The 25,071-nt window shown below is 48.1% G+C and overlaps 7 protein-coding genes and 2 non-coding genes across 9 annotated transcripts; 4 read left to right on the top strand and 5 right to left on the bottom strand.

Moving 5' to 3' along the window:
• The first annotated feature begins 4,189 nt into the window (after nucleotides 1-4,189).
• On the top strand, nucleotides 4,190-5,575 carry B0J16DRAFT_31370 (uncharacterized protein). Its single transcript, XM_046125143.1, has 2 exons — nucleotides 4,190-4,817; nucleotides 4,929-5,575. Exons 1-2 carry the CDS (start codon nucleotides 4,471-4,473, stop codon nucleotides 5,497-5,499), a joined length of 918 nt encoding a protein of 305 aa, XP_045989608.1. The 5' UTR covers nucleotides 4,190-4,470; the 3' UTR covers nucleotides 5,500-5,575.
• Nucleotides 5,576-5,651: 76 nt separating this feature from the next.
• On the bottom strand, nucleotides 5,652-7,191 carry B0J16DRAFT_314281 (pyridoxal phosphate-dependent transferase; the record flags this gene model as incomplete). Its single annotated transcript, XM_046125179.1, has 4 exons — nucleotides 5,652-6,436; nucleotides 6,484-6,886; nucleotides 6,939-6,980; nucleotides 7,027-7,191. The coding sequence occupies 4 exons, from the start codon at nucleotides 7,189-7,191 to the stop codon at nucleotides 5,652-5,654; spliced, it is 1,395 nt and encodes a 464-aa protein (XP_045989607.1).
• Nucleotides 7,192-10,005: 2,814 nt separating this feature from the next.
• B0J16DRAFT_391682 (uncharacterized protein) lies at nucleotides 10,006-13,410 on the top strand (the record flags this gene model as incomplete). Its single annotated transcript, XM_046131948.1, has 5 exons — nucleotides 10,006-12,130; nucleotides 12,186-12,416; nucleotides 12,540-12,806; nucleotides 12,876-13,064; nucleotides 13,119-13,410. Exons 1-5 carry the CDS (start codon nucleotides 10,503-10,505, stop codon nucleotides 13,408-13,410), a joined length of 2,607 nt encoding a protein of 868 aa, XP_045989606.1. The 5' UTR covers nucleotides 10,006-10,502.
• Nucleotides 13,411-13,693: 283 nt separating this feature from the next.
• B0J16DRAFT_279496 (tetrapyrrole methylase) lies at nucleotides 13,694-16,031 on the bottom strand. The gene is made up of 2 exons (XM_046123868.1): nucleotides 15,608-16,031; nucleotides 13,694-15,560 (listed from the first exon to the last, which is right to left on the bottom strand). Exons 1-2 carry the CDS (start codon nucleotides 15,915-15,917, stop codon nucleotides 14,143-14,145), a joined length of 1,728 nt encoding a protein of 575 aa, XP_045989605.1. The 5' UTR covers nucleotides 15,918-16,031; the 3' UTR covers nucleotides 13,694-14,142.
• B0J16DRAFT_t43 lies at nucleotides 13,710-13,804 on the top strand. The gene has a single exon. It is a non-coding gene; the product is annotated as a tRNA-Ile (tRNA).
• Nucleotides 16,032-16,775: 744 nt separating the features above from the next.
• On the bottom strand, nucleotides 16,776-16,858 carry B0J16DRAFT_t16. The gene has a single exon. It is a non-coding gene; the product is annotated as a tRNA-Lys (tRNA).
• A 264-nt stretch (nucleotides 16,859-17,122) lies between these two features.
• On the bottom strand, nucleotides 17,123-20,738 carry B0J16DRAFT_257151 (mitochondrial small ribosomal subunit Rsm22-domain-containing protein; the record flags this gene model as incomplete). Its single annotated transcript, XM_046123139.1, has 4 exons — nucleotides 17,123-19,512; nucleotides 20,061-20,154; nucleotides 20,205-20,608; nucleotides 20,660-20,738. The coding sequence occupies 4 exons, from the start codon at nucleotides 20,736-20,738 to the stop codon at nucleotides 17,123-17,125; spliced, it is 2,967 nt and encodes a 988-aa protein (XP_045989604.1).
• A 217-nt stretch (nucleotides 20,739-20,955) lies between these two features.
• Nucleotides 20,956-22,232, top strand: B0J16DRAFT_279490 (putative RNA methyltransferase). The gene is made up of 3 exons (XM_046123867.1): nucleotides 20,956-21,014; nucleotides 21,067-21,197; nucleotides 21,245-22,232. The coding sequence occupies exons 1-3, from the start codon at nucleotides 20,988-20,990 to the stop codon at nucleotides 22,113-22,115; spliced, it is 1,029 nt and encodes a 342-aa protein (XP_045989603.1). The 5' UTR covers nucleotides 20,956-20,987; the 3' UTR covers nucleotides 22,116-22,232.
• B0J16DRAFT_391678 (pectate lyase superfamily protein-domain-containing protein) lies at nucleotides 22,195-24,641 on the bottom strand (the record flags this gene model as incomplete). The annotated part of the gene is made up of 4 exons (XM_046131947.1): nucleotides 22,195-23,466; nucleotides 23,511-24,273; nucleotides 24,323-24,434; nucleotides 24,482-24,641. The coding sequence occupies 4 exons, from the start codon at nucleotides 24,639-24,641 to the stop codon at nucleotides 22,195-22,197; spliced, it is 2,307 nt and encodes a 768-aa protein (XP_045989602.1).
• Nucleotides 24,642-25,071: the final 430 nt, after the last annotated feature.

The raw sequence follows: 25,071 nt of genomic DNA, 5'->3' as shown, positions 1-25,071 counted from the left end.
GAAAAGTTGGAAGACAGGAGCGGAAGTTTAGGTGATGATGCGCTCTACCTTGTACTAGTAGGGGCATATACAGTGGTAAGGCAGGCACTGCCTAAGCTCGAGTACGCGGTCGCTGCTTCCACATATTCTCTTCAGCATATGGGAAGGCAAAACCAATGGAGGGAGGCAAGACACACTCGAGGGCTCCTGCAGCAAGGCCTAAGACATGTAAATGGCAATTGCACGTTGAGCTATCAAATCATGATTGGACAAAGAACGAGACCGCAACCTAGTGGCCATGAAATGCAAGGGACAGGGATGACGGGAGGGGCCGGTTTTACTTCTTTCATGACGATACCTGTGCGTGCTCAATAAATACTACCTTACGAAAATACATTACCACTATTGTTACCTAGGTAGGTTAGTAGTCTAGTGGTCTAGGTGGAAGGCTAATTGCAATTGTTTCTCTTGCACCAAGGATATATCCATGGGCTCTGCTACGACCGAAACCTACGTGGACAAACAATGCAATATATATCAAACCCAATAGCTGACTATCTTAGCCTTGTTAAGACATCAGCTGTGCACTACCCGCTTAGGTGCTTTCGAACCAACACTTGCAATCTGACGGGTCGTTTCTTTGCTAGCATGCCCAGACTGCCTACATGACTTGCACGTCCCTCCTGCCATACAGATCAACATGGCTAATCTCAACGCTTTCCTGCCAAGGCTGAAAGAACACGACCCTGGAATCCAACTCGAGATTGCGCGGTCGAACCCATGTTCCCACTTTGACGACGATACTCTTGCAGTGCAACACTATATCCACCTCTTGGTCACAGCTGATCCACCGCGGTCTACTCTACAGAACTCACCGACAGGAACTCGGAAGAAACTTTACAGATGCGAAGCGCGAGATCCGAATTGAATCGAAAACTGAAATTTATCGATACCTTGGAAAATGGCGTTCTGTTAGGGCTCCACATGGAACGGCTGCTGTCGATCTAGTCTCAAGCTAGGGCTGGTATTGACTCGCTGAGACTTTGGGGCTACCAGTATCCGGTGACCACAAAATCATGCAGACTTTTCTTTGCCCAAGCCACCGAATCCAATATCTCGAGTCTTTTTGTGTTGTAGACCGATTTTCGACTCAAGTCGCTCAAGTCTTCGTATACGTGTCCAACCACGACTGCTGTGCGAAGATCGTCCTTGCCAAATATGGCGTACACAATCTCTTGGTACTGGCTGTGGGCCCAGCGGACTCGTGCGAGTCATGATGTTATGCCTGTAGGGCTACCACTGCCTGGCTTTACTCATGTATGTATGGGGATGGCCATGGATGGGTGTGAAGAGCAACTACCGGGACCGGATGGATATCAATTCCCGAGCAAGAGCCGCAGATACCTTCCTTGACAAGGTCTGGGTCAGTGGAACGTTGATATCGTCAGATTAGTCCCTCGAATCGCTACTTAGTAGCAGGATCGTAGATACGACAGGACATTGGTGAATTCGAACATGGAGGAAACGAGGGAGGTCCAGAAAGAGATCACAACGTAGCATGCCAATCGAGTAGATGAGTAATCAGAGTAAGTCAAGCACTGGAGCAAAGAAGTCTAGGCCAAGGAAATGAAGGACCGTTTTATTTATGTCTAGGTAGGATAGGTAATTCAGGTTACATCGAAGAGAAATCTTTGTCATACAGCGTCGTATCAACAAAGCAGTGTGAATAGGCATGGATCTAAGAATAAGATGTCCGATCGTCATGTCCATTTTCCTTGAGGTGCTTGATGTGCAACCGGGGTAACCTTGCCTTACCCTGCCTTTGATCCACAACAAGGGCTTGATTCTTAGACTGGGAGAGACATGTAGGCACTGAGTACGTTGTAGCACATCTGATTCGATAGCATACGGTTGGGCAGGGCAAGCTGTGTTAGTGAATATTAATGCATTAACATCCAAACTCACTATCGAGGCCTGCTTATTTAGCTCAGGAAAGATACATACAAGCTAGAAAGGGTCCAGGCTTGATAACAACAAGCAAGGATTATCCTAAGGAAATTCGGGAAAGAATTTCCGAACAATTACACATGCACTTCCCTTGCGAGTCGATGATAGGTGGAAATAGACCGACTTCCCAACCTTGAATCCGGGGACACATCATCCGCATTACCATGGATGGATATCTTTCGGATTGGAAAGCTTTTACAAACACGGAGTACGGGTCGGAAATCGTTAAGCCGTCAAGGAGCACGGAAAACTAATCTCGGACATCAAAACTAGCCGTCCCTACGGTGCATCAGTCGCATCTCACGTGATGCTGTCACGATAAAATTTGCCGACCTAATAAAGATCAAGGTACGCAAAGAACCACATTACCAGAGGTATTGCCTGCCGCGGAGTCAACTATAGTGCCTATACGATGGAATGATGATTGTGATATGTCTGAATCCTAATGAGATCTGCTAAACGATTCAAGCTTAATCAGCATGTTCATAAATAGAAACAATAACGTTAGCGAGATCATGGCCGAGGCTCACGGAGTTTTTTTGCTGTCAATTGACCCCAGAAGTGAGCAGAGATATAAAGAATGTATTATAATAAATTTTATCTGGTATATCAGACTCTGCTTGAAAGTGCATATCGATGGTTGTTAGTAGTGTTGAAGCTGCAGTATGGGTGTCGTGTAGGACGCATGTTGTCAGTTTCACGTGAGTGAGTTGTTGAGCCGCATTTGGCAACGACAGGCTGAGACCACTGCATCAATCAATCGTGTAACTTGGTTTATTTATTGGTTCTCTTTCATACCGTAATAAATGCAGGGTGTTGACCAACCAGAACTTTGATATTCAGAAAGTTGATATCTCAGCCTCTTGTTAGGCTTCACACCGCGGCTATTGTTTGCCACGGTTGCAGAACGGACGTTAGAGAGACCTATTAACGAACAGTGTTACATTAAATAAACTAGTCTAAAAAGGCTATTTGAACGTCTGCAATAACCGTTGCGACGAATAATGTCAGTGCGTTCTTACAGACATCTGATGTAACTCTTACGTAGGCCAAGCAGGGTTTTGTCAACATCGCCAAAAACTCCAGTATTTTTTGTCGAACTGAAATGGCATCATTCGGGCTCTTCATTTGATTTATTCTGCGCAACGATGAAAAATCAGCAGTTTGTTCGGTATCTTTGTTGTTCTGCTGACGGCAACTCCTTGCCCGATCACGGTTCTAATGATATAAGATAATTGAGGCTGCCGCCATAATTCTGTAAAATGGTGTATGTACTAGTCTAGAAAGAATCAAAAAGGATTTTTACAAGCCCATATGCATTGAAACCCAAGATAAATGCTAGAAATCTGCTTGTTTGTGATTCCAACCATATGAATGGTACCCTTTCAGGACTATAGCAGCGAAACAGCAAGGCTATTGTCTCGCAACATGACCCAACCCCTACCCTGTGGCATTACCAAACGTCCTGGATGTATATCTGTCGCTATATATGAACATAAAGGCTTATAGATATGTCTCGCCCACGATACCGCGGCGCTGAACATAGGTCTGCCTTTCTACAACACCCTGATAGCGGTCAAGCATGCTTGATCTCCCGTCATACAAGATGAGAGGAGAAAGAGCCTGGCTTTCTGAATACTGTAAGACGTATTAGTATGTAGGTAAGTTCTCGACTAGAACCCCCCGTTCCCACTGAACTATGAGGATCATGGCATTACTCAGTTTTGGACTTCCATCCACATAAGCTTCCATGCATTTATATACAGATCATGCATCTCTATTACAGGATTAAACGTGTGACTCATAGCTAAGTAACCTTTTTTGCCAGTGCTCAGACTTCCTTCTGTGATAATGACTTGTTACAGTTGGTTAAGTTACTCATGAACACTCGTCAGTAACCATTGGGACGGTATATTACCACCGATTGATCTGAGGTCGCAATATGATAGAGACAACGATTTAATTCGCATGCCTAGGTAACTACCTATATAGATGGATTTCCGAGACAATAAAAGAACATACATGTCCAGCTCAATATTTGACGCTTGATCGATCTTGAGAAAAGGCGTTGTGGCAGTGGAGGCTTGTGATACCGTACAACGAGTGCGTGTCCATACTGTGGCGCACTGTGCACGACTCGCTCCGAAGCCCCTGTCATTATGCGAGACGAGTTTGTGTACTCGTATCCTGACGTTGAAGAAGGCTTCAAATGTGAAAGACGTGGCTTCTTATTGATAAACTTTGGCCAGCCACCTCAAAATGCCGAAATCGCAATGGGATTCGTGACTCAGTGGAGAAACTTTTGCACGCTGCATCGAGTGATCGGCTAAATTTTTCTCCTCACTCTTTCGTCACCTTCGTCCTCAATTCTTCTCTCTCGAATAATATCACATCGCGAGGCTTCTCCTGGTGATAGTTACGAATTGACTTCATCTCTGCCACGGCTTTAACCAGATTCGCTCAGAATTGTCAAATACCGCCACAATGTCTGCCTTGACGGAAATCTCCCTGCCCAGCTTTCAAAAGATTGCTTCCGGCAAAGTGCGCGATCTTTTTGAGCTCCCCGACAAGGATACGCTTCTTTTCGTGGCCTCTGATCGCGTCTCAGCTTACGATGCTGTTCTCAAGAACGCAATTCCCGACAAGGGCAAGATTCTGACCATCCTTTCGGCCCACTGGTTCAAGGTTTTGACGGAGCGCATTCCTGACCTGCGAACCCATTTCATCAGCCTCGATGTTCCTGAAGGTGTTTCTGCTGAGGAGGCCCAGATCATTAAGAACAGATCTATGGTTGTCAAGAAGCTTTCTGTTATCAAGATCGAATCCATTGTGTACGGCCTCCCTCCCATGTCGGAAGCACCCCGCAAAGTCATTTGCTGGACGTGAAATGGCGCACATTGCTCGTGCTTTGTATGAGCATCAAGACACTAACATACTGACAGACGAGGCTACCTGACCGGTTCTGCTTACAAGGAGTACAAGAAGAACGGCACTGTTCATGGTATCACTGTCGAGCCTGGTATGGAGGAGGCATCAAAGTTCAAGCAACCCCTGTGGACACCTAGCACCAAGGCCGATGCTGGAGAGCATGACGAGAACATCCACCCCGACGATGCTTGGAAGGAGGTTGGTGATCGTGAGACTGCAGACCGTGTAAAGGAGCTGTCCTTGAAGATTTACGAGGAGGCATCCAAGTACGCCGAAGAGCGAGGCATCCTTCTGGCCGACACCAAATTTGAATTCGCTAAGGATGGAGAGGGTAACATATACCTAGTCGATGAGGTACTGACCCCTGACTCTTCCCGATTCTGGCCCGCAGCTGGCTACATGCCCGGCCGTGACCAGGACAGCTTCGACAAACAGTTCATCCGAAACTGGCTTACCAAGGAAGGGCTCAAGGGCAAGGAGGGTGTTGAACTTCCCCAGGATATCGTCCAGGCTACATCTGACCGCTACCGAGAGGCTTTCCTCATGTTGACCGGTAAGAAGTTCGAGGATGCCCTTAGCCAGTAGGCGACAGGTACAAAAGCGCGTCAAGAATAAGCTATCAGTATCGTCATCTGAACTGAAGATTGATTTCCAGCTTGATTTCAACGTTGCAACGGCATACGGCTTTACGTGTGATGGCTGATTACTCTGCTCCTCTCGTCTATCTTTGAATTTCTTCACCCCTGCTTGACTTTGCCAGTCGTGGGTTTAGATATCCCTACCCTCAACACCCACATCACAAAATTGCCTTTCTGATCCTGGGAACCATTAGCATTTCCACCACATATGAAAAAGGGAAGGTACCTTTGTAGCCCTTCGGTCACGGTTCTTGGGTCTTGCGTGTACACTATTCGAAACCACCCTGGCTCTTGCGAATGCTCCTCTCGGGGATGCAGAAAAACACCAGCCTGGCGCAATCTTTTGGCGAGAGCGAAGTCCTGATTTAACTCTCCATCCAAATCAATTGAAAGGTACGGAGATAAGTCAATCCAGACAAAGAAGCCCGCGTTGCTTCCCGGTAAGTATTCGATGCCCATGCCCTTGAGCTGCGAAGTGACGTGTCGATGAGCTTGTGCAATCTTTGATCTCGATGAATCCACAAAAGATCGACACCACACTCTATCCTCAAGCATTGCGCTTCCTATGGCCAGACTAGCGCCGGAAGGGTTGTGAAAACGCATCGCTGCCTGGATTGCACGAAGGACTGGTCGACTTCGAGTAATTATAGCGCCTAGACGAAGCCCCGCGGCGCCAAAATCCTTGCTGAGACCGTAGGTGACGTGGAGGAGATCTGGGTCAATGACCCCTGTGGAATCTATTGATAGTATCGAGGTAAAAGGAGTTGCAGGTTCATCGGTATCAAAGACCGAACAGGCATAAATCTCGTCACTTAGGAGATGTAGTCTATGCTTCTGGCAAAACTGCATGATCTTGATGAGGGTCGGCCTAGGATAACATCGCCCTGAGTATCGTTAACCACTGGATAGAGAATGGACGGGCATTTCTTACCAAGAGGGTTATGAGGATTGACGATCAGCACCATCTTGACGTGTATACCAGCCTTTTTGGATCTCATTAAAGCTTCCTCAAACATCTCGACAATATCGTCCTGGAAAGCCTCCTCGGTCTTGTTGTCGGAGTACACAACTCTCACTTGGGATTTATTCCCGAAATCAAGCTCGAACCGACCGTAAACGGGCCTACTGGTCAATACACCATCGCCAGGGTCCGCAACTCCCCACGCAAGGATGTCATGCATTGCAGTAGCGGCACCGACACACTGGATCATATCTGGGGTAATGGGGCTGTGAGGAGTCAAGTACTCGTTGAGATGGGCAGCTAGAGCTGAGGGGAATCGAGAGCCCCCTGCATGGCTACCACGGTACAGAAAGTCCTCGTGTGAAATAGTGACCTGAACTTGTAAGTTGAGGGAGCTTTAGATTCTCGGGTGTATGAACACATACGTTTTGGTCCGTAAATTCCTTGAGCTGGTCTGTCACCAATGCCTGGTGAAATGTTAGTATTCACAGTTGTTACAAAGGAGCATCTTACATTTTCAGCTGTGCCAAACGATATCAGTCCCGAAGGATTATGGTCAGGATCGTAATCTCCCCTTGGTGCGAACCTCCATGGCAAATCTAGCCCACCCACAGCCTCTGTGGCTCGTTGTGACAGAGTGCCCATGGTTTCGTCTGAGAAGTGGAGGTGTATCAACATGGCGAAAGCTTCACTTCAATGATGATAACTTTTCAATAGCGGAGCGAGGAGGGGCTGATGAGTCAGCTCGCTGGGATGAGATGTCAGATACTTGCTCACAGTAATTCTTCGTGCTCTTGGTTGAGATTTCACAAGCTGGGTTGAGAAAACGAATAAGTTTAGCAGGTGAGGCATAGGGTGAATGTAAGTGTAAAATAAACACATCTTTCGACAACAGCATTGTTGATCACCCCAAAGCATGGGGAATTGCGGTATGACGAAACAACCTTGATGGGCAATTCAAGATAGGCTATGGTCGGAGCCTCTATTTTCATCATTTTGATGTTAACCGAAGATATTCTTCTTGTTGACATTGGAACTGCAGTGCTACCAGCTCCTTCCTTCTCTAATATGAATAGCGAGGGTCAGTAGGTACCTACCGGTAGGTAGGTAGATAGATAGGTACATAGGCATGTATAGGGAAAGATCAAAGGCAGCTGTATTCTGCACGCTCCTTCCTTGAAACCTACGAACATCTTTTTGATGCAGAATTATCTCAACACTTTCACCATATTCAAATCCTTTGTTCATCATATTGATGATCATCGAAGACCCATGCTGTTTGTTGCTCGTTGCTTTTTACACTTTACAGGGGGCCATGGCGCGTCTCGCCTACGCGAACCACTTTACGAACGGACCGTTACGATCATGGTGAGCATCTAACCTCCCTTTACATCAATTTGCAACAAATCGTCATGACCCCGTCTGTGGGCGGAGATGCCTACAATAGCACGATGGGTTATGGATATTCTTGCCCATACGACAACAGACTGTGCCAGGAATAGGAGCCCTGGAAAGAATCGCTTTTTGACGCTCTGCAGTCCATCCGACCACAAGGGCAGATAGCAACCAATTGTCATCAATTATTCGTCAACCCAGGCTTCAGCATCAAGGATCATCCAATTGTGCCCCTGCCACTCACAGAGTTCTATGCACAAGCTATCAAGCAGCTTGGTTCTTCGAATTCCTCTTCTAAAAATGTGTGGCAGCTTAACCATACACAATTCAGTTTGACAAACCCAGCTTGGCTGTCATTCTTTAACAAGATTACTTTCGATATAGTCAAAGATTTTGAATTCTGTCATGTTGAAATAGGTTGCCCAAGATTGACTTTATACGGGCCCGGATCTTTCGTGGAGCAAGAGAATAGGTGTGGGTATGATGCTTGGACAGGCTTTCAAAGTTCATCCAAAGGATATGGATTTGAAGGACATGGCACGCAATGCCATGCAATCGCTCTGGGCTTACAGACTCAAGGAAAGCGCCGATGACAAGTGAATTTCTTGGTACATACATCGCTCGATACGCCGCGACCCGACAGAACTCAGCGTTGACATTACCTACGATGACTTCTTATACGAAACCTCATGGAAGACTGCCCCAAGGTGCACAGCAAACGTAATAGCGAATTATCTTTCTTCAACATTTGATGGCAACGAGAATACCATTGATTGGAAGAGATGGTGAGTGCCCGATTAGACGTCAATTCGGAGTGTTTGCATCACAACCTTGCAGAAGTACCTAACTAATATCTCGTACGTGTAAGGCTCAAATTCATTTATGAAGAGACTATTTCAGCTTTCAGCACCAGATCCGACAGTGTCGTAGGCATCAGTGAGTCTGTCAGTAGTCTTTTAGCAGGATCTCTCAAATCTTGGGTCGAAGAAACTATAGACTCAAAGATAGAATCTCAGCAAGCCTGGACCGATGAAGATCTGGACCAGATCCTGGTGTTTATTGAAGAACGAACGGATAGGCCAGACTGAGTCGTCACCAAGTGAGTCCCTTGAACGCGATACACTGATCTCTTTGGCTGATCTTCACAACCTTCAGGTTCCTTCCCAGAGTTGCCGCTAAAGACCAGAGCCCAGCAAAAAGTTGTTTTCTGCACAGACTCCTTAAAAGCATCTATGCACGGAGACACAAGCCAACATTCGCCAATGTCAAGGAAATGTTTCAAAGCATAATCAAAAACAGTGGTGCCCGACTAAGGCTTTCGCCCCTCGCCTTTGAACCACGAGGGCCATATTACGATTGGAACCATAGAAACTATGGTAACAAGCGTAAAGGCGAAGAATTCCTGGATTTCGTCGAGCGTTGCTGTAGCGCTGGTGTCTCTGATGAGCTAGACAGGGTGATAGAAGAAACCTTTAATGGGCTGCTCAAGGCACAGTCTACGTGGATTCTTGTTCAGAACCAGGCCGGAATTATCACTTACACCCTAGCTCCTATCATCCGGATGTTCCAAGGCGGTCAATTAAAACCAGTGCCAGCTTGAGGGAACGTTCTCGAACTATCGGCGCGTATCGTCATCAAATATGATCTTCCTCAATCGCCACACACCAGGAGGGAGTGGGAGTTCAGCCCGCGTGGCTGTCATGCCTGCGCTGATTGCGCAGACATGAACCGGTTTCTAACCTCGCCTACCCAGCTCGTCTGGAAGTTTACGGCACCTGGTAAGCGGAGGACTCATATTTAGCATGCGCTTAAAATGGACAGCTCCATGAGCATCGTCCTAAAACAGGAACCTGATCGAGGCAGGTGTCCCACCCTTACAGTCACGAAGGAAAAGGCTCAACCGTCTCCTATTCTAGAATGGTGGCAACAAACGTTTCGACAGTTGAAGGACGCAGTGTAGCCTCTTGAAGGTGACTGGATGAAAGAGTTTCTCGGAGAGCAGCGTTACCGTGAAATCATTCTTCTAGAGGGCGTAACCCCGTACGCAAATCCTCCTAGCATGGCTGGTACAAGAAGGCCAGCGCCCTAAGACGAGATACAGCTCAACAAGAGGCATTGTACATCTTTGCAGGCATCCGAAACTGGGACTGGACCCACGATCAAACAAGAAGTTATCGTCATCGACGATTAAAGTGCGTCCAATTGTTTGGTGCTTCAGAATCGGTACTGCTGAACAAGAAGGATCCCGGCAATTGTCTGGTTACAGAATGGCATCGTCAACGTCGAACCTTCCATATAACATCGCTTTTTCTTTTTCTTTCTTTTCTTTTGCTTGGTGTGAACCTTTTGTCAACATCTCCCTGGAGACCAACCAAGGTTACAAAGCTAAAAAAACACACTTTTTCAATATCAACATTAAAACCATGACAATATCACTTATTCTTTTATCATTTCTTTTTCGTCATGGTCGACAGAGGCACCTCCATACTTACAAACAGGAACGCGACTGCTTGAAACCGTGACCCCCTCCTCCAGCCTCATAGAAGAAACACGACGTCAACAGGGAAAAGCTTACACGGGCTACAAAAGCCAACATGGAACAAATGTTCGATCCACCATCGGCAGTGGTAGGCATCAGCGATGATGAATATGACGATGATGCCATTGTATCAGAACACCCTGCTGCTCTTGTGATCGAACAAAACGATGGGCTGTTGCAGGCGCTCAACTCAATCGAATCGACAGGCAACATTGCGACATTTAGCCACTATCCCGTATTTCCGAACCCGGGCCTTACAATCGAGGGCGACAACCTTATTCCTCTACCACTCAAAAAAGATGATGCACAAATCATCAAGGCCGCATGCCGCCAGGCGCCCTTTGGCCATGGTGACAAGACCATCGTGGATACATCGGTACGCAACACATGTGAGCTTGACGCATCCAAATTCGATCTGAAGAACCCTGAATGGGCTGCTTTTCTTGATAAGATGCTCCTGAGTACGGCTGCAGGATTGGGCTTAGGAGATGTTGTTGCCGGCCCGTATAAACTTCTCCTTTATGAGTCTGGCTCGTTCTTCAAGCCGCACAAGGATTCAGAGAAGGAAAAGGGTATGATCGGAACTTTCATTGTATGCTTACCATCTCAGCATGAAGGTGGCGATGTATTACTATCATTTGGCTCGCAAGTCAACCTCGCTTCGACTGCTTCTACTTCCAAGTTTGAACTTACAACGATTGCCTGGTTCTCGGATGTGACGCATGAAGTCACGAAGCTGACAAATGGTTATCGCCTCGTCCTTACCTACAAACTCTTCGTTACCACAGATGCCTCTCTTTCCGCTTCCATCGTCTTGGAGGAGACCGAGCGGCTGAAGTACCAGTTGAGCAGGTGGAAACCACGATCATCTGACTCTGACAAAATCATGTACCCCTTGGATCATCTCTACACGGAGACAAGCTTATGCTTGGCAAACCTAAAAGGTCGTGATCGGGCTGTCGCTTACTCTCTGGACAAGATATGTTCGGAGGCTGGATTCTATCTCATGTTAGGTCATACGACCCATGCCCGCACAGAAGAGGATAGCAACAACGCTTACGATGAAGAGGAGCAAGACCATGACACAACATTGAGATCACTATATACTCCCATAGGAGAACAAGTTGCCTCAGGTGTCACCATAGATACCGATGAGATCCTCGGGTACAGTATCGACAACGAGTATCCAGATAGCGAAGACGGGGGTGAATACACTGGCAATGAGAACATGCCGGCTCTGTTCCGCTATCACAAGACGGTCGTCGTGCTTGTACCGAAGGATCGGCTGCGAAAATATCTTTTTGAAAACAGCAGATTCACCAATTTAGGCGCAACAGTCAAAAATGAGAGCTTGGCTGAAATGGTTTTTCAGGATCTTTCCGATAACGAAAATGACCCGTACACGACACAGGCTGCCACGGCCTTCATGGGTGATCTCCTAGGCTCCAGCATAAAACCTACAGGGCCAACTGTCGGACTAATATCGAAGTGGGCATTGAAACTCGACGATATAGCAATATTCCGTGCCTGTATCAGAGCCACATACGCGCCCCTAGATTCTGGGTCGCCACACATCAACGATCCTCTATTGGTTGTGTACAGAAAAGCAGTTAGCGACGAACTCTCAAGCTACCTCGAAACGATCTCTAATGGCCAGGAACAAAGCATTGACTGGAACTACTGGTCAGTTAAACTTAGTCCCGCCGGCATGCACCTTTTACGCTGACACCAGTTTTAGGCTTCAGGATCTTGATCAAGCCAACAACATAGCCACGGAGTTTGATGCCTTTTGTACTACTTTCAAGTCTTCTACAGAACATCAGCCCCTCCTTGCAAGTTTCAAAGCATGGGTAGACCCCATCTGTGATAGAAAGCTGGAAACGCAGTCTCAATGGACCCTTTCGGATCAAGATTATCTTGTCAGCACTCTCAAGTCACGCCGTGCGGACAGTGAGTGGGTTTTACAGAAGTAAGATACCTCGTTGCTCAATCGATACCACGAGACCATCAAATGACTGACTTGTTCAATTAGCTTTCTTCCAATAGCTGTGCCCCGTTTCGATCGTTTCCTTCTTTGGGAACTCTTACACAGCATCTCACAGGAGCGACATGGAGCTTTCAAGAATTCCAAAGAGCTTTACAAATGTATGATCGAACACGGGAGAGGACAGCTGAGCCTCTTCGGAAGCGATATCATCGCCGAGCCATCTTACAGCGATCGTGGCTATGGCTACTGGAATCCTTGCAAAAGGTTTGTTAAGTTGTTGGAAGAGAGCTACATGAATGGCGCTGGGCAAGAAGCCCTGGGATTGCTTGAACAAAGCTGCAAGAGACTCGTCGACGAAAGGCAGACTTGGTCGTCAGTGCACCCTCATGACCTCAGAGCGACCTTTCTCGAGCCTTTGACCATGGCTCTGGAATAACACAGCGTGCCTCCAGTGCCTCCTGTTCAAGATTTCTTCGAGGTTGCGTTAAGAGATGTTTTCCACCGTTCTATCAGGACTCGGCCAGTCCAGCTTAATGGGTGGGCTCACGAAAAAGTCGCCTGTTCTATGGGACTTAACTGCAGTACATGCCGGGAGTTGAATTCCTTTCTCGAAGATCCGAATCAAAAAGAGTGGCATTTCCCAGCCGAGGAGCGCTGGTGACAACACGTTGAGGGTCAATTGAGGGATCCGATCTACTCACTCCAAACACTCAAGGACAGATCGCCGCATACATTGGTGGTGACGAAACTAGGAACAAACTACGATGAGGCATTGCGATTGTGGAATCAAGCGGTTCAACAAGTTGATCACAGTGTCTCCTGGATGAGACGCGACTACCTGAAATGCTTATTGGGCGATGACAAGTATAGCGAGCTTATCATGCTTGAAACACCAAGCCCGGAAAACACTGGGACCAGGAGGCAAGAGGACGAGCATTCTGAACAGCCAGACGCGAAACGTATGCGACCATCGTGACAGATCCAAGGCAAGTTATTACCAGGACAGCGAGTGTCTTGACCAGAGGTTTCGTGGATGAACGTACAGTTGGGGAACTAAATTGGGAATACCAGGATACGATCAAGAATTGACAATTTTCTGTTAATATGCTTTTCGATTTTCGCCAACTCGAATTATACTCAAATTCATGTCTATCGATTAACACGCATCTATGGGAGATGGTTGACTCACTGCATTGGACGCCCATGAGTTGACATCTTTCTGCAAAGGGCTCCTCTTGTCAATTTTGGCTCACGGTTTCCAACAACAGTTGATCGGCTTCCGTAGCTCAGTTGGTTAGAGCGTCGTACTAATACTTCATTCCGAGTATCCGGTAATGCGAAGGTCTCAGGTTCAAGCCCTGGCGGGAGCAAAATAAGTCTCTCAGTGCCTATCAACTATCTTTTTGCATTCTTTAATAAATCTTAAGATCATCTGAGTCTGGCAGTCTTGGTGTTGGGCATGCTTTTTGTTCTTGGGCTTATGAATTTGTCAGAGGTTGCGGCATTAGTAAGAGGAAAGTTTGGGAACCCTGGTACTCAGAAAAACGTGGTCAAGAACGATGGCAAGTTTGTAACAGGCATTTGTATGTCAATATTCTCGTCATAAGGTTAAATGTTTGCAAATCTAGCCCAACTCCAGTCATGCATCGTCGCTATGTCTACCCAAACCCAAACTCCCAAGTAAATTCTAAAGTCAAATGTTGTAAGCTCATGCTTGCAATGCCTCTAGTCCGACTGTGAAGTCCTCTATTTCCATTCCTCTAAATCCTTCCTCCGTCACCCAGGCTCGCCCCTTCTCAGGCGTGAAGAGGGTTTCACAGGATCGGCCTACTACCAGGAGACCCGGTGGGCGACTACCCTCTGTCTCGATAGCCTCAGCAACGTGCTCGAGAGTTGTTCGGATAACTCGTTGATCAGGGCAACTGGCACGCTCGATGACAGCGCAAGGTGTGTTGCGCGGCCACAGAACTCGTTTGCTCTCGCCAGTTGTAGGGGAGACTTGAGTGGGCTCTGGGGGAGGAGGAGGTTGTGCCGAAGCAGCCTCCTCGTTGGCTGGGGCCAATGGCTCAAGCTCGATATGTGTGGTGAGTTCACGGATCAGACCGTTGATACGGTGCAAAGCCATAAGGAAAACCACTGTTCGGCTTGGCACATACTCAGGTGGTGAAGGTGCCTTACCCTTCTTTCCTGTACCAGTGCAGATGAGGATTTGATCGGCGACATCACGCTGTGTGGGAGGGATTGCAGCGAACAAGGGAGCGCTCAGAGCACTGGTGACACCAGGGAGAACAGACACTCTATCACCATAGCCGTGCTGGCGGAAGTAGGCAACCTCCTCACCACCACGTCCGTACACATAAGGATCTCCCTGCTTGAGACGCAAGACAGTCTTGCCCTCTTGGACTCCAGCAAGAGCCATTTCAAGAAGCTCTTCTTGAGCACGATCGGCGTTTCCAGGGAACTTGCGAGCAATTTGAACGGGAGTACGACGGGGAATAAGGTCCAAGACACCAGAAGGTACAAGCTTATCGGCAAGAATAAGATCCGCAGACTTGATAGCCTTGTGTGTAGCCTGTGTAAGGAGATCAGGGTGGCCAGGTCCGCTACCAGCCAAGATAATTGTACCAACACGCTTCTCGGTAGTGCCAGGATCACGTTTGATATCGGGACCATTTCCGGGGTATGACTTGAGAACTGTCTCAACATCATCGTCGGTAATAGCGGCCAGGCGCTTAAGAGGCCAATATTCGCAGACTTGGCTGAGCCATCTCACTCTTCGGTTCTTAGCATCTTCTTCTGTAATAAGGCGGTTGAAGTGGGCGTCCTGGTCGAAAGAGTCGTCGGGGGAGGCGGGGTCGTCTTCAGCCACAAGGGCGTCTTCAGTGTGGATGCGACGGCGAACGTCTCCGAGTCGTGTACAGGCAGCGCCGAGATTTACGGGGAGTGAGGCGGCGATATCACGGCGAATTCGAGAGGCCAGCTTACAGCCTCGACCGTTCGTGGTTACGCCGATTTGAAGAGGACCATCGCTATGTGTCGAAAGGAGGGAGAATGTGCAAAGTTGAGGAGCGTCGACGACGTTTATGGGAATGCGTTTGCGTTTGCAGAGAGCAGAGATATGAATTGCTAATTTGTTAGTTGATTGCATAAAAAGTCAATTCTCAGTAACTTACTCTGAGGGTCTCGTGCCGCCGAAGTGACAAAGACAGCGTCCACTACTCCATCAACCTCCTCGCGACCAAGTGATAGTAGATCTGAATCTTCAAACTGCTTCTTGTGCCGTTGGACACTTCCGTCGTCTATCTTCTTCTGTAGAGCGTAATGAAGCTCAGCACCCTCGGGGGCAATAAGAATTGGCTGTGCGCCAGAACCCAGAGATTGGCCGCATCGAGTCGCAGCGAGTGGGTTTGTACCAATAACGAGGTGGATGTTGCCTCTACAGTTGAGCGCTGTAAGAAGCGAAGTCGGTATTGTTGAATCCATCTTTGATAATTCGAATCTGCTTATACAGAATGAAGGAAAGGAAACAGTATTTGACTCAACCAAAAAGTCAACGACAATGTCGCCATTGCGAGATTCGGCCGACTTATAAATGAGCTACCCTACCATGTCTAGACCCTTTCCCGCACTATTTACGTCCCACCCTTGCTCCTTCCCTCATGGGGTGATGGAAAAAAAAGTTACCCCATTGCCCCTCCCCCTCCATACTCCAAATAGCACTTCTATGATTGGCCTAAACTCACGCCATTTCTCTTTATCGGTCTGTCGGGGGAGACCAAAAGTATCTTCCGATAACGCAATCGCCGACTTCCGCGGGCCGCAAGCGGAGATGTCAGAATTGCGATAGAGCACGTTATTTCTGTGCAGCGATAAGATGATCTGAAGCATGGAATTCCGTGGTGGTGGTTCGTGGAGCGGAGATGCGAAATTCCAGAAAACCATCTGATGTTTGAACACGTGATGATAGGCACCCTGGCCACCACTAGTCATGATGAGTTCTCGTATGATAGTTCATTCGGTGTCATGATGAGCGACAAAACCTGGTTTGCTACGGTCTGCCACCATTGAACATGTATGATACTGTCATAAAAGGCCGATTGATCATTGTTATAATAGATTCTCCTATAAAGGGACGGAAATGGCCTAACTATCCATGATCATCTATTTTATTAACCGCCTACTATAGCCCATTTCCACACACCTATCCGTAATCCAAACCAGCAAAAGAATCAACTCATGCTTACTTACTACAGGGTCAGAAACTCACGATAGCTTCTCCCATCAATTCACAAAAATGCGAAAAAGAAATGCCACGATGATTGCAATCGTACTTATAGGAACAGCCCGATGCGGGGGTCGAACCCGCAACCTTGAGATCGCGTACTCGTAAGAGTCTCACGCTCTACCGATTGAGCTAACCGGGCGTGGCTCTTATTGTTGAGACGGGTGGTCCCTGATAGTATCCAAGAAGCTGGCACAGCTGTAGTGGCATGATCTAAAGTCCAGTCTCTCTACTGTTATAGTTAAAAGCATTCTTCACACAGTCTATATGATTCAATTGCGTTAAAATCATTTATTGTTCGGTGTTGAGATATATCGTCATGTCCAACGCCTTCATGTCATGTCATGTCCGGCCCGTTATCATCCTTTGTACAATATCTATTTTACATCAATAATACACCCGATCCTCAAGGTCGGCTTCTTCTATCAGACTCGTCCGCCAACTCAGCTTCAACTTCCTCGTCCATCTGCTTGGCAATCATCCTCTCCTCCTCTTCTTCCGCCTCCATAATCTCCTGGAGCAGACGACCCTTCTTGTCCAGCTTGTTCCTGCCACGACGCTCGCGGGGTGCGTTCTTCTCGCTGGCGCTGATACCTCCGGGACCCATGGTAATCTCGACCTTTCTTGGCTTCTTGCCCTGCCCAGCTCGCTTACCACCATCGTCGGGACCCTTACCAGCACGGACGGTTCGCTGCACTCGAGTCTTGGCTCCTAAAGCCCAAAGATCGCCCCATCGTGACTTGCGAGCATCGTGATATGCCAGCTTGCTGAAACTCTTGGGCACCGTCCATCGCTCAAGCTTGCCATCCGGTGTGCACAGGTCAAGCGTGACATGGCCCTTTCGCTTCAGAGGAGGCATGATCGCTCGTGGAAGACTCTGCATGTCGGGTTTCTCATCCGAGTTCTCGTATCCCTCGAAAGCCTGCTTTGTCGCTTCCTTTCCGGTCACAGTTCTTTCCTTGGGAACACCACGTCTGATTGCGACGTAACTAAACTCAACCTCACCTTGGTTGTTTGAGCTGCTTCCAAGCATTCGAGTGTAGAACATGGGACGGACGAAGCGCTGACTGAAATGGCAGTAGTCCTTGCGGCCGACACTCTTGCCAGGTGTCTGGTACATGGGGCATAGGCCTTGGTTGGTACAGGGAGCGACAATGTATCCAGGTTCCTTTTCACGTTCGAAAGCAGGGTTGAAATCTTCGGGAAGAAGCTCGGGCTCTCCAGACTGAGGAAGAAGGAATTGCTTAATGACTGTGTCGCGAACGTGAGCCACAGCCTCAAATCCTCGTGGGTGAGCCTTCTCCAACACAATCAAGACGCCGCCATCCTTATTTAGTAGGGTCCAAAGGTTGTTTAGAACGGCTTGTCGGTAGTGGTCCTGTTCTTCTTTCAGGAAAAGATGCGAGGCGATAATAACATCGTAGCTCTTTCGAGCCTGTGGCTTGTCTCCGGCATCGAGACGTTCACCCTTCATCTCTCCTGAATGTTCGTAATCGGGGAGTCTGGGGAGGAAAGTTGTATTTTCAAGGAATGCTTTGGTGCGGTGTCGTAGTCGATCAGAGCCGATAACGACTGTTCGCTTGCCTGGGATCTTGTCGCCCTCAACTTCACCTTTCTCCTTCAGCAAATCCCATTCTGCTCGCACAATCTCATCCCATGCGACCAGGCCTGCGCCACCAGATCCAGCATCAAGAACACTAATTCCACTTCCATCCTTAAGCTTGGATTGGAGCCACTCGGTTCCAACTCGCTTACGGACCTCTCGTAGAGTGGCCATGACAGAAGCGTAGGCCGGTGGCAAGAATCCTGCAAGGAAAGCATCACCCTCAATCTCAGTCATATGTCGCTGATCTGCTGGAAGACCAACTCCATGCATGTTTCCGTTCCTCTTGGCTTCAGGTGTCGCTGGAGATAAAGGGAGACCAGGACCACCGAAAGCACTTTCAGCGGCACTCTTAACGTGATCAAGATGTGTTCGTTGCAAAAGGTCACGAATTGGCATGATCAGTTCGTCCCGTGGCAAAGAAATTTCGACAGGACTATCGTAGAAGCGACCCTCGATGGACAACGGGTGAAATCGGCCAGCCTCGCCAGCTGGTCGTTCGCCATGCTCGTACTCCTCTGGCCAGTATGGTTGTTCGTTCTCTTGTTCCTCCATAGCAAGCTCCTCGGCGGCGGCAGCCTCGTCTTCCGCCTCTTGTTGCTGCTTTTGTGTGATCTTGAAGTCCTCTGAAAGCTTCTGCAGTGCATCGTACTCTCGTTGACTTCTGGCGACCAAATCGACATAGCCCGGGACCTGGTGTGCTAATTGTTCCATTTTCAGATCTGCCAAACCAGCTTCAGGTATCGTCTCGTCCATCTCTTCCATGGTTTCATTGGGTGGGATTTCGTAGGTAATTTCTTCAAATTCGCCCCCCTCTAGCTGTCGCAGAAGAATACCCTCGTTATCCGGTCTGGGAGCTTCGGGTCCCATATCGGCATGCTCTGGAATACCAACATCTTCAGGTCTCGTCTCACGCAATGGCGCTCCGTACAGTCGTTCGTAAACAGCATATTCTTCGTCATTTAAATACCCTTTAGGTAGAGTATCTCGAAATCTTTGCTTGGCATCTCGAACGATTTGTTCAATTTCCTCCGGGGACGCTGGTGTTTCCGATTGAGATTCTTGTCGCAAACATCTTGAAGTCGAAAATGCCTGTGTAATTGCTGCGTTTCTATTGGACTGTGCCTTGAGGAAGGGAGAAATCCGTCGTGAACGAAGTAAATGAGTGGAAGAAGAGTAAAACCGTGAAGATACTGTTAAAGAAGTATTACATCTCGGACAAGCATGTCGAATTCCCCTGGCCGACAACATTTTCGCTATTGTACAAATTTGAGGTATGGAGATGGAAAATTGTCGAACTTCATCAGGACGTTTTTGTCCGAACGCGTCCCCACGTGACTTAAAGTGGCAATTACACTCAGTTCAAGTCCAGCTTATGACTACCTTAGGTAGGAGAAGGCGAATGGAGGATTTTACCAGATCATAGAAATGGAAATGATTGAAACATGGTTATAAAATTACTCCGCTAGTATAGTATAATCGGGCAGCCATACCCGAAGAGATCCCAGAACCCAGAAACGCCATTACCTGTCAATCCCACCTAAACGGTAGCAGAAAGCTTGAGTTCAAGCATAAGAAGCAAAAAGAATGTAGCCCAAGAGCTAGTCTGAGCGGGTAAAAAGTGACTCGACCATTTTTTCGCTCAAGCCATCAGTCAAGCTTCCTGCTGCCTCGAAGCCTGCTTAATCGCCACCCAGATCTGCCAATGTCTTAAAAGAAGATCGCGGAGGAGCTCTAGCACCTCCAGCCCCTTGGCTGGGACCACCAGTGCCTCTCGGTGCTGGTTTTCGGTGGACGTTGAATGGGCTGTTCTCTGCCGACTTGTAGGGGTCAAACTGACAACGTTAGTTAACTGCATCGTTCCAAAGTCTCTCGTATAGCATACCGTAAACAAAGAAACAAAGTATAGTCCAAAGAACGTTATTAAAGCATCAAAGATGCCCTTCAAGTTCCACTGCTTCGACAACGGAGCCGACCGCGAATCACCACCTAGTGTTCTACCAGGAGTCTTGAATACATCGCCAGTAGCAGGGCCGCCGAGCTTGACAGCATTCTTGATTGCCGCTGTCAGAGCAGGGGGGTTGGCGCCCTTGATAGTCTCGATGCAAGTGCCGTTGTGGAAGATCTTGAAGGTCGGCATGGCGGAAACGCTCTGGGCTCGCGCAATACCGGACTGGCTATCGACGTTGACTTTGGCGAAGGCAACCTTCTTCGGGGCCGAGTGCTCTTTGGCAAGAGCTTCGAAAGTGGGCGCGATCGCCTTGCAAGGGCCGCACCAGTCGGCGTAGACTACACGGTGTTAGTGATCATGACGGTAGCCGTGGGGTTCTGTGCACGTACAATCCGCGATAACCACATTAGTGCCTGCGAGGAGGCTACTCCATTCGGATTCGGAGCCGATGCTAATAGGGCCGCTCATGGTTGCGATTTCGTTATTGTTGGATTTGTTTATTTGAGGATGAAAGGCCACATCTGTCGCATACTGCTGTTGGCCGTGACGCTGACCAAGCGCCGGAGTGGCATGTAGGCTTGAGCTGCAATAGGTAGGCGGTGGCAAAGGCGGACTGATTCTGCCGGACAATCAGTTCCACTTTCTCAACTTTTTGTTCAGAGCTAGGTAGGTAACTTCCATTCATGATATCAGATTATTCGACTTATCACCATCAAAATGTCTTACAACGAGCGCAATTCTAAGGTTAGTACATTGCAGCAGTACTACTTCCAATTACCATTCTAACAATTACTAGAAGAGAAAGACCAACCACAATGGTGGTGGCCAGGATACAACATCCTTCAAGCCTTCTGCGACTTTCAACCCCACTGAAGGAGGTCGACCATGGACTCTCTCTGTCGCAATTCCCAGCAGTATTCTCTCAAAGTGTGTAATTGAATCGCAAGGATGTTTTCACTACTAACAAACCCCAGCCTTGCTACTGCCGACCAGCGAATGACCCAGCCCGCGCGAATTGCTCGTGCCCTCGCCGTCTTCTCTGTTGATGAAGTCGTAGTCTTTGACGATTCACCTCCCGCTACCAGACCTCGTCACACAGACCCAAACAGCTACACAGGCGACACCGACCCATGCCACTTCCTTTCGCATATTCTGTCCTTCCTTGAGGCTCCTCCGTTTATGCGCAAGACTCTTTTCCCTCTCCACCCCAACTTGCGACTCACTGCCATGCTGCCCAGTCTCGACATGCCGCATCACCCGAACCCCAGGGACTACCTCCCTTACGCCGAGGGAGTTACTGTTGCTGGTCAGACCAGTACAGGATCCGGTACTCTTGTCGAATGTGGCCTCGACGCTCCTGTCGAGATTGAAGCTGAGATTCCACCCAAGACAAGAATAACACTCAAGTTTTCTGAGGATGAAAATCAATACCCCGAGCCTGTTCACCCTGCTGCACCAAGAACAGAGGGCGGCTACTACTGGGGTTACACTGTTAGAAAGGCCAACTCTCTATCCAACGTCTTCACCGAGAGTCCCTACGAGAATGGCTATGACGTTAGCATTGGTACTTCTGAGCGTGGTGTTCCGGCTTCGAAGGCATTCCCACCAAGCAAGAGAGTCAACTTCAACCATCTTCTTCTTGTCTTTGGTGGTCCCCGTGGTCTCGAGTTCGCGGCGATGAATGATGAAGAGCTCAGCAAGATGGACATCCAGGGCTCCAAGACAAAAGAGCTATTTGATCACTGGATCAATGTTTTGCCAAACCAGGGCAGCCGAACTATCAGAACGGATGAGGCCGTTTTTATTGCTTTAACTTCATTGAGAGGTATTTGGGATTCTAATTAGGTGACTGGTATAGCAATTGATACCCCTGCTTGAGCTTGCCTCCTCCTGTGCCTTACATTAGAGTTAGTATATCAACCGTTCATGATACATACAAAGCCAAAGTGTCTGCAAATGTGCTGTTGTTTTCAACCGCCTGGGCCAAATCTACCCCATCACGTTCCACCATGATTCTGGTGCCCACTGTGCTCAATCCTAAGATCTTCAGACCGGTGCTGCGACCTCGTATACTTAAACTCCTTTCCTGGCAAAACAATGGTGATGTGTTACTGGCGCACGTATCGTTGTAGTTGATAAAGAATGAATACAGCCCTGCGCCATAGGTGGCAATATTGCTCGAGTCAATGATCCTCATCGCCCAACCCATGTTGCATCTAGGATCACTGTTTCCCTGGCAGTCTTTCTTAAAATCCGGATCATGGAGAGCGGACACAGCTGGGAATGGGTACTGGGCCGGAGGTAGTGGTTGAAAATACGCTTGTTCGGTCTGTGCATGGCCAATGTACACATCCTTGGTGTTGACGAACTGATACTGGTACAAAACGTGGTGTTCTGAACCAGTGGCACTGAGCCAAATGCGACCCCTCTGTGCTTCCACAAGCACACCTCGGCCTGCAAATAGGGAAATCCGCTCATACTTCTGATTCTCGAGGTCATGATCTGCGACCCAAAACCAGCAGTTTTCTGTAAACAGTCCCCCAGCATATGCTGTTACGTGAAAGCTCATATAAGCTGCCAGACATCGTGGGTTTATTATGATGTTCTCTTTGATAGCAGGACATTCAGGGACTTGGAGATATGTTCCTGCAAAACCACCTATCCGAGTGTGCACGTCCCACATGCCCGATGGACTTCCGGGGCTGAATAGATTGTACTCGATAAGAACTGCACCTGCTGCTGCTCCCCTGGTTGAGACAAGAGTATCAGACCATTCAATCTGACCAACATCTCCGGGGTGGCCAACTTGAACAATTGGGCGAGGATTGTTGATGTCTCCGAACTTTTGCCCCGTACCCATGATGATCGATGCCAGAGCTTCGCCAACTATCTTAGCATTCGGAGGGATGTAGACGGTATCCGTAACCATGTAGTATCCAGCATCAAGATATGCAATGAGGTTATTCTCTGCTGTGTACTTGAACAGATTGTTAAGTACTTGTGTATCATCATGTGCTGCATCTCCATATGCTCCACTAGCCTTGGCTGAAATGAAGTCCTTGCTCGGAACATTTTCATACTGTGGCTTAGATCGCTCGTAGTAGATATTACGATCGAGAAGGATTTCACTCCGAGGTAATGGGACCGGGTAGAATGCGGTTGCATCGAAGTTGCCCTTCGAATTAGCATAATGTCCCTGAATCTGTTAGTAGTTTTCACGTTTCTAGATGGTAGACCTACCATGATGAAAACGGAATCTTTCCCTGGTTCCAGAGCTGAACGTGCATGATCGACGCCTTCTGTGTCTAGCAGGACATTTTTCACATTCTGAAACTTGACGTTCTCGAAAGCCAAAGACGCTGCACCACTTATAGCCTGTGAGCGGTTGCGTGTTGTAGCGATGGCGATATCAAGATTTTCGAACCAACTGTCAAGCATCGTAATAGATCCAACACTATACGATGCAGGATCCATCTTTATACCAACTCGGCAGTTTTTTAATACGACACTTTTGAAAGTCCATCCCCAGTCCCAAGGCATCCATATCGCGACATCAGCCCCGACGAACCATATATTGCGTGCTGTGAACTGCTGATTCCCGAGAACAGTGGCATTTCCGCCGCCGTAGAAGTACAGGTCATTGAGGAGACCGCCGGATCCCTCCTCAATGAAAAGACCAGTGTGTCTGTTTCCCTGAATGGTCGACAGTCTGAACTCACAACTTGAAATGGACGTTGCTTGCGACGATGGCCAATGGATTCCGATAGCTGGGAACTGAGGGGGCAGCGCACTTGTGTCCAGGACTATGTTGCGAATCTGGCGAAAGAAAACATTGGTTGAATTATATGAAAGAGTTCCGCTGGACAGATAGGGGTTTGAGTCGATCAGCGCAAAGCTTTGGTTGTTGAAGGACGCGGAGGCTTTGATCACAGGACGGTTGGTAGGGTCACCAATGATTTGAGTATAGTACAGGTCAATGATGGAATCGCTTATGAGGTACGTTCTGATTGCATTAGCAGTTGGCATGTAGCAGTTGCTTCTCTGACACTTACCCGGAAGGAATATACACAGTCGCTGGCGAAATTGTGCTTCCTCTGCAGACACCGGGAATGCACCGAGTGCCAGCGCTGATTGCAGCGTTGATCGCATTTGTATCATCAGTGACTGATCCGTTAGCTAGGAGGGTGACGATAGGACATGAAGTAACCTACTTCCGTCACCAACAGCGCCAAAGTCCTTGACGTTCCGAAACACGCGATATTGAGCATCAGGGTAATAGGGGGAAGTGCCACGATGTTCAATCTCCTCGAGCCAGTACTTGCATCTCACGATACTCGCAATAGCGAGGAGAAGGAAGGCTTCGAGCCTCATAGCACAGACTTGATGTGAGGGCTCGGTTGATGAACAGTTCAAGTTCAAGGTGTAATCGCTTCTTTAAAGTATTTTTGTAGTAGAAGAAGGAAGCTTGGAAGTCACGCAGGTCAATAGCCTGGCACTTTGGTGAGAATCGGAAGGAGTGTCCTGTTCTTTATGTACTCCTGCTCTTTAAAAGTTGAGGCTCACAGTTGCACCTTCCTCGTCGTGACTGGCAGGTGCGTCACCAATAACACGACATCAGAACTTCATCCCATCTCCCCTGCATATCGAATCAAAACTCAGTCATTGTCTTATGAAGTAACCTTCAGTGGTGGAACGAAGTTAAAGCAGTGACTGAGTGAGGGCGTCGCAAAGTACCCCTGAACAATACATATATGCATGCAAACCCCTCAACCCCGCGATGTAGTGTCTAACCTTGAATTCA

This window comes from Fusarium flagelliforme (genome assembly GCF_020744385.1).
Source record: "Fusarium flagelliforme strain FIESC 12 MPI-CAGE-AA-0113 chromosome Unknown B0J16scaffold_1, whole genome shotgun sequence".
NCBI classification, from domain to species: Eukaryota; Fungi; Ascomycota; class Sordariomycetes; order Hypocreales; family Nectriaceae; genus Fusarium; species Fusarium flagelliforme.
Note: the sequence above shows the minus strand (reverse complement) of the source record. Positions and strands in the feature narration are given on the sequence as shown.